At 38.3% G+C, this 11,600-nt stretch overlaps 2 protein-coding genes across 2 annotated transcripts; both read right to left on the bottom strand.

Annotated features, from left to right (window-relative positions):
- Window positions 1-1,125: 1,125 nt before the first annotated feature.
- On the bottom strand, window positions 1,126-6,798 carry LOC145975002 (uncharacterized). The gene is made up of 2 exons (XM_083105128.1): window positions 5,603-6,798; window positions 1,126-2,969 (listed from the first exon to the last, which is right to left on the bottom strand). Exons 1-2 carry the CDS (start codon window positions 6,790-6,792, stop codon window positions 1,496-1,498), a joined length of 2,664 nt encoding a protein of 887 aa, XP_082961254.1. The 5' UTR covers window positions 6,793-6,798; the 3' UTR covers window positions 1,126-1,495.
- Window positions 6,799-9,191: 2,393 nt separating this feature from the next.
- LOC145974764 (uncharacterized) lies at window positions 9,192-10,778 on the bottom strand. Its single transcript, XM_083104777.1, has one exon. It carries the CDS (start codon window positions 10,698-10,700, stop codon window positions 9,357-9,359), a length of 1,344 nt encoding a protein of 447 aa, XP_082960903.1. The 5' UTR covers window positions 10,701-10,778; the 3' UTR covers window positions 9,192-9,356.
- Window positions 10,779-11,600: the final 822 nt, after the last annotated feature.

Genomic DNA, 11,600 nt, shown 5'->3' with positions numbered 1-11,600 from the left:
AAATTAATATCTATGTATGTGCGTAAGACTATAATTATATTATTCTATTATTAAAAATTGAGACTCGCTGTTTCCCATAAAGCAAATTATAATTTAATACACTCTATATGTTAAGATGCGTGCATACGTGTTGCGGTTCCGTGCGTGTTACGTGTAAGAAAATAGTTATCGCGTCAAGATAATAACATAGAGAATACATACTGTTCATTTTCAGCAATTACGAGGACTTAATAACGGTAGAATAATCATTGAAATATGAATACATATGATAAAATGATATTTTCTAATGCGATATTTGGATCTCATTTGTACGTTAATGAAGGTAAAACGCGTACGTGTCACCAAAAATGAGTCACAATTTTAATTTTATGAACCATTATGGAATCTTACCGTCTCCTATTGAAAGAGAACATCTCAGAAATTATAATTGCTAAATAAATTCTGCAGTTTTAAAAGTTCATAAATTTAATGGAATTCTACATTTTGCTCTTTGCTTAAAATCGATTTAAACAGAGATTTATTGCAATGAATAATTTACGAAGTAGATGCAATTAGACTATTAATAACCTGGTCGAAACAAGAACTATTATGACTATGACTTTTTTAAAACACATTTCACTAAAAATAATCTGATATAGTCGCATTTTATAATTTATTATAATGATTTTATTTTTTACTTTATATTGTTGGTATTTGGATGACCGCGTTTGTGTCGCGGCTTCTTGATAGTCGTTTATGTAATTAATCGGAAATTTTTGATTGGAAACAGGTAAACGAGAGAAAATTAGGCAACACTCGATAAATTTTAAAGCGTCATTAATACGGATTTCTCGGAAGGACTTACAATTAGCATAACTGTTAGTAAAGGCGAACGTTAGGAAAGCTGCGAACAGCTGATTCAGTTTAGCGTGAAGGAATTGCTTAAAGGCACGTGACCTATTTGGCTAATATAAATCGTATGTTTTGTAAGTAACGTAAAATTACGCGGAAATGTTAGGCAATATTACGTGTTGCATAATACATTTAAACCGCATGCTTAGAATTGACTTGCGAATGTATAATTTTTTAATTCGAATGTTAATCTTTTATGTATGGAAGCGTTCTATTATCGAATGTCCCGTACAAAAGATATATGCATGCTTTGTAAATGTTAATTGATAAAATCTTGGAAAAGATACAGTCATAAATATTTCTGCTTCTCGAAAGTATTGCGAGAACCATCTAACAGTCGACATCAGAGGGGATCGTGCATGGAGGGAGGTTGCCGAAATGAAAGATTCGGAAATAAGTTTAGCTGCTATAACAATTTAATTCCATTCTTACACAATTTTCTGCCTGACGTAATCGATTTTTTGTAAATTTTTTGCTGTCGAATCGTGCACGCATTATATAAATCTTCGTCTCGCTATTATTCTATTAATATTCGTCGCTAAAAGGCTCTTTCGCGTGTGCATTGGAATGCAGTATCAGGGGCGGGTGAAATTGCGTTGCTCGTTCACCACGCTTTCAGCACCGAGCTGTCAGCATCGGCTTCGGCGGAGGCGGACGCGGAGGACGCGGAGTACTGTCTACCCAGCTTGCCGCTGCTGATGCTGCCGGCATCAGCTTCGGCGGAGGCGGAGGCGGAGGACGCGGAGTACTGACTACCCAGCTTGCCGCTGCTGATGCTGCCGGCATCGGCTTCGGCGGAGGCGGAGGCGGAGGCGGAGGACGCGGAGTACTGACTACCCAGCTTGCCGCTGCTGCTGCTGCCGGCGCCGGCGCTGGAACTAGCGCTGGCACTAGAGGCCGCCGATGAACTCGCGATGCCACCCTTGAAGCCGTAGAAATCCTTTTCGATCTCGTGACCTTTACTGATCTTGACGGCCTCAACCTTGCTCTTGGTCAGAGCCGCGGTGACGCTGACGATCTTGGGCAGAGGACCGGGATCGATGATCTCGCCTTTCTTGGCCCAGCTGTAGGCTGCGATCTCGGCGGTAGAACCAGCGTCCGTAGCTATGGCCTTGGCCTCGGCAGCACCAGCGGCACCGGAGCGCGCGACACCCGCGCGATTACTCAAGTCAGCGCTGGCTTCGGCCTGGGCGGAGGCGATAACGCGGGCATTGCTGGCCGCGGCGGCGGCAGTTTCAGCGTTGAGATAGCTGTTCTGGGCCTTGCGGACCAGCGCGGCGGCTTCCTGTTCGATGACAACCGCAGCCTCGGCGATGGCCTTGGCGGAGGCGGCAGCCACCTGAGCGGCGTTTGCCTTGGCTTCGGCCTCGGCGGCGGCGGAGGCTGACGCTTGAGCACGTTCGTTGGCTCCTACAGATTCCTCGTTGGCGCGTTCTTCGGCGGCAGCGGCGGCTCTTCCGGCCAGGTCCAGTTTGCCAGCGGCCGCCCTCACGGCGGCGACGTTCTCCTCGACTAACCTTGCTGCCTTGGCGGCGAGAGCCGCCTTCTTAACGGCAATTGCCGCCTTGTTGGCCGTCTCTACCTCGGCTTGGGCAGCTGCCTCGACGAGGGCGACCGCTTGAGCGGTGCTCTTGGCGGCCAACTGGCACGATTTCGCGGCGATCGCCGCTTGACCGGCGGCAGCGGCTTGAGCTTCGGCAGCTGCCTGTCCGATGCCGAGTCCACGAGAAAGTGCCTCAGCGGACGCGGATGCGGTGTTACTGATCCCGGTGCCGACCTTCGCTCCTTCGATCGCGATCCCGGCAGCGCTCTTTTTTCCTTCGTATTTAATGTCACCCTGGTGACCGTTGGACCAACCACCTTTACTGCTGGAAGACGCGCTGGCAGACGCGCTGGCGGACGATTTGGAGGCAGTCAACTTGCCACTAGACGCGGAGGACGTCGCTTGGGCAGACGCCGACGCGCTCGCTTTCGACCCGGCGATCTCGCTGGCGCCGACAAGACCCCAGACGAGTAGGGACGTCGCAAGTATCGCTGGAATCTTCATCTTGGGAGCTACTTCGCAAGATTGATGCCGGCTGATCGATCGTCCACCGATTTTATACCGTAGCGTGCCATTTGTGAAAATAGCCCGTTGTGCATCCGCGATTCGCGCACTCCTCTAAATATTATCACAAGACCGTCGCCGGCAACTTCAATGTCTTTATTCTTGTTGATTCTGTTTGCTTAAGTGCGTCCGCGTTTTTTTCTATATTTATATTTTTTTAAATCGGCAACATGCCGCGCGACCGGAAAAAATTTAGATATGAGAGTTCTTAATATTTAGAAAGATTATATGCTACATAAAAAATAATCGTTTCTAAAGCAATTTTTTAATCTATTATAAAATTAATTTATTCATTTTTTTTGTATTTAATAAAGATGAGTGTTAGCGTTCATTAAATCGAATATTGTTTAAAAAATTTTTTTTTTAAATAATTAAATGTGCAGATTATACAGAATCAACGTAATTTTAAGAGATAATTTTCTAAGTTTAAAAAAATTTTTATATTCTTAGAAATAGCTGATATTAATCTTTTTATATGGCATGCACGGTAAAAATAATTATTTAAAAGTATTATTGGATCATTAAAATATTTGCATAATGTTGATATAATCGGGCGTGCAAATTTAAGTAGAATTAAAATCTTACAATTTAATTGTGAATATTATTTGTTTATTGACATACTACGAATTAGAGAAACAATCGTTTAATAAAATTACAAGGGTTATATATTCTTTTTTTTTTATTATAGTTCTGTCGTTTATTTCGGATAGTAAATTTGCATTTATATTTTAATATTTTATCATATAATTGAATAAAAAAGATACAATCTCATACAAATTTATATTTTTATATATTGTATATTGTGTACGTGGATAAAGACTAATTTACAGATATACATAGAGATTATTCTTTTACGTTGGAATGTACAGATATATCTACTTTTACAAATAGATGCGCGAATTCATTGAAACTCACTAAAGAATAGACATATTCACTGAAAAATAGATATAAAGTTAGATTACATATATAATTATATAATTAATAATATATTATATAATTATATCATATATAATTATTTATGAAATTCTTTAGATTACGCGATCAAGTCTTTTGAAAAAGAGATTTTGGAGAAAATAAAAAAATTATTATAATTTTCTATAAAAAGCTTAAGAAAGGTAAAAAATTATAGACAACAATAATTTATATTCTTTTTGTAATCATCATCTATTAAATTCCTCCCCCCCCCCTCTCTCTCTCTCTCACTTACACACATTATGATTTAAAATATATTATTAGTTTTAAATAAGCGATTAATACAATTACATAGATATTTATATATACACATTAAATTAAAATCTTTCTCTTTTAAATATATATTGTTTTTACAATACATACAATTTACGTAAATGCTATCGTTTATTGATTATTTTCTTAAAAACAGACAATATACTTATCGATTACCGAGGAAGTTTTAAGATTTAAAAACATATAACAGCTGAAAAAAGTAAATTAACAGATTAATATATTATTTTAATTCGTCTTGACATTTTATTTACAGTTGACAGGATATTACAGACATATATTATTTTAAAATCTGATAATGTATATGTACACATCTGATATACATCGGGTACAAAATAATATAAAAGTCACAAAATAATATAAAAAAGTTGTTTATATTTGAGATTTTTTAAATGCTCGTGATTATTGGACTTTTATTATTAGCAGTTTTAGATAATTATTTTAGATTACACAGATATTACACAGAATATTATATATAATATTAAATATAATATTATATAACTTATTTTAATAATATGCGATTCTATACATTCTATATATTCTATATATTTGTATAAATTTATATATCATGTAACAGATAGAACATGTTTGTTGCAAAAGAAATATTCCCTATTTTCCATTTTATACTCTTTATTTAATATTTAATTGATTTAATAATTTAATAAATATTTATTTAATATAATTTATTTATAAAATTATTTGTTTATTAAATTTTACATAAAATATTATTCTAAATATTTTGATTAATATCTTCAAGGAATAAGTTACAACCTATTTCGTATTCCTTAAAAATTCATTTCCGAAAATCAAATTTTAAGTAACATTTATAAAACTTCTATTGAGACAAAATTTTATATTATTTTTACATATGTTGTGAAAGAATAACTTTTTACATATGATAAAGTATAAAATTGTATAAAATTAATAAAAACGTTATTTTTTTTCATAGACAGTATAATTTCTAATTCAGAGTTTTTTAAATATGAAAGATTTATTTATATGGGAATATCTCATTGCATTAAATGAATCAAGCTTGTATAAAAGTTTTAGTTCTATATCAAACTTTTTGAGAGATACATATTTGACCAAAAGTATATTTTCGATACACTAAAATTAATGGGTATACAGGATATGTATGGGCTTTGTAGAAATAACTCTCATTAACTGCTAAGACAATTGACTTTTATTATTACGCTTGGTAGCACATTTCGCCAAATTTTTTTGTTATTTTTTTATTCCTGCCGATGTGTGTATGTATGTAATTGCGCTCTAACACATACAACATATTAATTATTCGAAATTTGTGTCTGTTTCGCGTTAGTGACTAAGAAATTGTCGAAAATCTCCATCTCGACCGTCTACCATTCCTTCCCGTATGAGGATGCCTGGGAGGAGGCACTGGCTGATGCTTTGGCGGAAGACGCGCCGAAACTATGCGAAGGACTCCATTCCAGGCCCTTCGCGCCTTCCAGGCTTTTCCCTTTGTACCCGTTGGCGTAAGCGAGAGCGCTGGCCTGTGCGGAAGCTTGGGCAGAAGCGCCGGCATCATTTCCCAATCCGACGACTATTCCGTCCCTGAGCGCGTTGACGGCGGACGCCTGTGCGGCAGCTTCAGCCTCGGTTTTGGCGGTAAGGTAATCAGCGTTGGCGGAGGCCGCTTGCTGATCGGCGCTGGCCTTTTCCTCCAACTTCGCGACCAGCTGCGCGTTTGACAAGGCGGATGCCTGGGCGGCCTCTGCCTCCTCGGACGCCGTTCTAGCCAGGGCGGTTGCTGTAGCGGTGGCCTGCGAAGCCGCGTTGGCTTTAGCATGCAGAGCGGATGCAGCGGCGGCGGAGGCAGATGCCTTGGTAGCGGCTTGGTTGGCATCTGCGGAGGCCTCCGTGATGCGCACGAGCCCTGCGAGGATGGCAGCTGCACCGCGATTGGCATTCTCGGCCTCACCGCTGGCCTTGGTCTGCGCGGAAGTAGCCGCCCTGGCGTCTTGATACGTGCGTTCAATCGCGTCCGTCGTGGCTGCGGCCGCTGCCTCGGCCTTCGCGGATGCCTCGATTATTATGGAGAGTGCCTGAGAAGCCGCTCTACCCTTCGCTTCGGCAATCTGCTGCGCTTGTGTCGCAGCCTTAGCGGCAGCCAACGCTTCGGCGGACGCCTGAGCCGAGATGCTGGCCGCCTTGATGTAAGCCACGATGAGGGCTTTGGCGATCTTCTTGATGAGTGCCACCGCCTCGGCGGACGCTTGAGCGTTCGACTTGGCATTCTCGAGAGCCCAATTGACTTTCTTCCATCCCAGACCGAGTTTAGGCGCGCCGTTGATCTCGTCGATTGCGCTCAGTATTACCTTCCTGATGTTAAACTTTGATTTATCGATTACGATGCCATGATCGCTTTTCAACGGTATCGGTATCGGTAACGAGTGGAGATTCTTCTCGGAGGAAGCAACCGCGGTCGCGGACGCGGATGCGGACGCGGAAGCTTTCGATTCCTTATAAGGACTCCCGCTGGCCAGTCCCCAGACGAGTAAGGACGTCACGAGTATCGCTGGAATCTTCATCTTCAACGGAACTTCGTAGATTGGTGCCGGATCAACGTGGTTCGCGTGTTATATACCAACACCGTGCGATCGTCGTGCAATTGTGTAAACAAGCCGCACCGCGAGCGCGTTTCGCATGTCGAAAATATTGTCTCTCAAATCTCCAAACGTCTTCATTTTGTCCGGTATAGTTTGTTAAGTCTGCGTCTATTTTGTTTCTTAAAGTGTTTTCACTTGTAATCACTGTCGCGATGAAAGGAATATGTTAATCAACGGGAAAAATATAATTTTTCTACGTTTTGATTATATTAAAATTTTTAATCTGTATTTTCATAGATGTATAGCCGTAAATATATTTTGCAATAATATTATTGTATCAATAAAACTTGCAATAGTAATAGAAATTAATATTTTAATCTTTGAGACAATATTTCTCGTAAACTTTAATCTTATTAATTAAACAGAACGATGGTTGTAACAATATCGAATACTAGATTTGTGATTATTTCTTCTTTTTATTCTCTTAGCATCATAAACTATTTTTCGATAAAAATCTCTGGAAAAAATAATTAATAATAATTAATATTAAATAATAAATTCCACAATTAAAATTTTCCAAATATCAATGTATGATATTTAAAACTCTAACCATATTATATAATGCTGTCACTAAGACATTTCAGGGTTAGTTTCATTGAAAAGAAACTTTATTTCATCATCATAAGCATTTAATTCTATTGTATTCAGTATAGTTATTTTTATATTTCGCATATAATATAATACATATTATAAATTCATATTATTATAGTAATTTTATAGAGTAATTTTATCGATGATTTATGTTGTCTATTGTGTTGTTGACATTTCTTAAATTAATAATTTCAAATTTTTTTTATGCGTTGAGGGAATAGCGAAAAGTTACACAGAATTTATAAAAATATTGTTGATTTAAAGATAAGATAAATTTATTTAAATAATAGTATGCAACAACAATATATTTGCATTCAGAAAAAATCCATTTTGATTGAACCAAACAGTCTACAACGAAAAGAACATTCGTATATACATTTGATTGAACCAAACAGTCTACAACGAAAAGAACATTCGTTCATAATTTTGATATAAAAAATTACGTTATATATATAAATAAATTAATATATATAAATAAATTATTTATTATTTTTTGATTACACATTTACGCTTTAAAATATATTTTCATGTATACTAACGTAAACTGCATAAAAAATTTTAGTCATTTTCATTTTGTTCAAATCTAAGACTAAAAGATTTAAACTGACGAATAAAACTCGAAAAAGATAATAGAGATAAGATAATTTTGAAACAATTTTAATGAGATTTTCTGATGTAGATTTTTGATTCATAATAGATTTTTATAATATGTGCACATACAGTAACAAACAGAATGACATATTCTATAGATCAAGTTTTATATGTAAAAAAGATTTTGTTTAAATGTTTTATTATAATTTATTTTCAACGATACGAAATTTGTCTTTTATCATATATACTATTCATATTTTATACTTACTTACAGATAGGGGATAAAGTTTTCAAAATAATACATCCAAAAAAAGAAAAATTATAAAAAGAAAGCGTATATGTATTCATATTCTTCATTGATTTAAAGAACATAATTATTTTTTATAATAAAATATAATTATCTATAAGAGAATATATAAGATTTACTATTGATATTTTAAAAATGTAACGAGAATTAAAATACGAATGAAATGTAACTAACATGAAAAAGAAGGACATTATTATGTCTTCTTGTTTACATAAACACTATTATTTCTTTTTGTTCATATATAATCAAAAATAGCTAAATTATAATACGGAATCTTTTTAGTTTATTATTAGTGTTCTAATATTAATTCTAATATTGAATTAATTTTATTTATTTAAAGTATAACACTTAAAAGAAAAGTTGCACATTGAAAAAAGATAATTTGTTCCATCATAAATTTTAGCCTTTTAATCGTTATTTTATGCATAAATATAAGAAAATAAAGAAATGCATAATATATGCTATCTTTAATGTATAATTTTATAAATATATTATCTGTCAACACAAAGAAGAGATAGAAATATCGCGTACAATATTTCATATACTTATTGTTAGCGTTATCATAGCGGGTATAAAATATACGATATTGAATCTAATAATCTTCGTAATTCGTATATCTCTATATCTCGTATACCTCTATATAATCATTATTTTATTAGTGAATATGAATTTTTCATTTTATTAATTTCATACGAGTTTTTCATTTATCATTAATCGTACAATGAATGACGTATTTATCGGCTACAGTGAACATGATAGGGAGCGTGACAGAGAGAAAGATATTTTAAGTTGCTATAACAATTTATTTTTATTCTTACATTTCAATCGGATTTCAAATCGTTGCTTTTTTTATTTTTTTTTTTTCAATTCCTGCCAGTAATGCTCGTACTGCTAACCTATGGTATTCGCATGAATCAAAATTTCTATGTTGTCCGCCGTGTTGCTCGACGACTTTCTCTTAGCAAAGAGATTGCTGTTGCGCTGCGTTAAATGTCCTTTATGCAGCAGCGCTGCTGCTCGAGGATGCGGCCGCTGAAGCCTCGCTGACGCTTTCTTTCTGTCCATGATATCCACGTCCCAAGGATACGCTGCTGCTTGCCTCGGCGCTAGCGCTGGCATCCGCGCTCGACCTGCTACCGTGATATCCCTTACCAATCGCAATAGCCTCGGCGCTAGCCTCCCCCTTCAAGTTGAGAGGAACCCAGGGATCGCGTTTGAACGACTCGACCCACGCTTCCGCTTGGCTGGCCGCCTCGGCATCAGCGATAGCGACCGCATTAGCCGCAGCAGTGTTGGTTTCCGATTGAGCCGATGCCGCAGATTCGGACGCGGAGGCTCTCGATTGAATTTGGCTGGCGGCTTGTGCCTGGGACGAGCAGACGGCCTGATCGGTGGCCGCGCTGCCCACGGCGGCCTTGGCCTTGGAAATAGCGACTAGAGCCACGGCACTAGCCTCGGTGATCTCTGCCTGAGCCTTAGCGGCTTCCCGTGTGGCCTGCAGTGACTTGAACGCCGAGTCCTTGGCCTTGGCAGCGGTGGCAGCGAGCAAGGCGGCTGCCTCCGCCAGGCCGATATTCGCTTTGTTGGCGATGATGGAAGCGGCGTTGGCTTTGGCTTCGGCCAAGGCGGCACTACGCGCCTCGGCTGCCGACTCCTCGCTGGAGACCTTGGAAGCAGCGGCGGCGGCTTCGGCGCGAGCGACCGCGATCGATGTAGCTTCAGCGGCCTTCGCTGCCTTGGTGGTGATGATCGCCGCGAGATACTCGGCCTTGTCGGCGAGCTCTATCGCCGCGATCGCCTGCTCCTCGAGGCTGTTGGCCTGCGCGCCAGCGCTGGCACTCGCGGCAGCCTGCGAGCTCGCTAGAATCTCAGCGCTGTTCGCGATGACGCCGAGGCCGAGATCCTGGAGCGAACGCTGCTCGGTGAGGGTCGACACGTCGGATATCGCCGACTCGATGACGGCCGCGCCTTTGGCGACGTCCAGTCCACTGTTCTTGACGCCGAACTTCAGGGGGAAAGCGTTAAGCGATTTCTTGTCGAGTCCTTCGAACTTTTTCTCCTCCTTGCCCCAGATACCTTGAGACTGTTTGCCGTACAGCCCAATTGCGGACGACGACGACGACGCCGACGCCGACGCCTGTGCGGACGACGCCGCGCTGGAATCCAAGACTCGACCGCTGGCGAGCCCCCAGGCGAGGAGAGACGTCACGAGTATCGCTGGAATCTTCATCTTCGACGGCGCAACTTCGCAGATTGATGCCGGGTAGTGGCGCGTATGCCGATTATATACTTGCACCGTCGACAATTGTGAAAACACAGCGCCTCTGTTTTTCTTTCGCATTAATCCCCCCGCGGGTGTGACTCTCCTTAAAATATTGTTTCAAGATGTCGAGGCGCAAAGCCGCGCGGATTTGTTGCGATTTGCTTAGGTGCGTTTCCGTTTATTCGCCGGAAAATATTTGTTGCTTATCCAATAAATACCGATTATCGCTTCACTCTCCCCTGTTGACACCTGTCAAGGTTGAATCCATAGTTATTCGATTCTATCGGAAGAAAATGCTATACTGTTGCTTTACATCAATTCTTAGATATATATTTTCATAATGTTAATGCTAACGGAAGACATGATTAATGCTCTAATTTATATTTGTATTTAATATTTAATTTTATAAAGGTCAAGTATGTAGATATATATTTATATATCACACATACTTGGTCTTTTAAATATAGCAATATATATATATATATATATATATATATATATATATATATATGTATATATATAGCAATATCTAAGAACAATATTTCATTCTATTAGTTCTACATTAATATTGTAATGATGTATTCCGCAATAACATCTCTAATAACTTTATTAGAATTTTATAAAAATTTGAATGAAATTATATTTAATGAAATAAAATTATCATAATACTTCGCCTGAGTTGCTCAAGATTTAATAACTGTAAAATATAAAAATTTAAGATAAAAGTTTAAGAGATAACAATATATTAGACTAACAATAAATGAAGAAAACCCGTTTGTTAATTTATATATTGATTTCTATATGAAATTAAAGAAGGAGAAAAGATCACTAAATATTATTTATGTAACTGCTATTTATAATCATTTATGCTAATATTTTTAATTTCATATTAATTAATAAATCCATTCACACACACACACACACACACACACACACACACACACAATTTACATTTGTTGAAATTTTTGTACAAATTTA

Source organism: Camponotus vicinus, unplaced genomic scaffold, assembly GCF_025532165.1.
Source record: "Camponotus vicinus isolate PSW18456_S1 unplaced genomic scaffold, iyCamVici1.0 SCAF_7, whole genome shotgun sequence".
Lineage (NCBI taxonomy): Eukaryota > Metazoa > Arthropoda > Insecta > Hymenoptera > Formicidae > Camponotus > Camponotus vicinus.
This window is presented reverse-complemented; position numbering and strand designations above follow the sequence as displayed.

What these genes read in the sequence shown, in the direction of transcription:
- LOC145975002 (XM_083105128.1), bottom strand. Translation starts at nt 6,792, where the DNA reads ATGAAGATTCCAGCGATACTCGTGACGTCCTTACTCGTCTGGGGACTG. An exon ending in TCCTCATACGGGAAGGAATG is followed by an intron (nt 2,970 to 5,602) that starts GTAGACGGTCGA and finishes ACGATCGATCAG; the next exon opens with CCGGCATCAATCTTGCGAAG.
- LOC145974764 (XM_083104777.1), bottom strand. Translation starts at nt 10,700, where the DNA reads ATGCGAAAGAAAAACAGAGGCGCTGTGTTTTCACAATTGTCGACGGTG.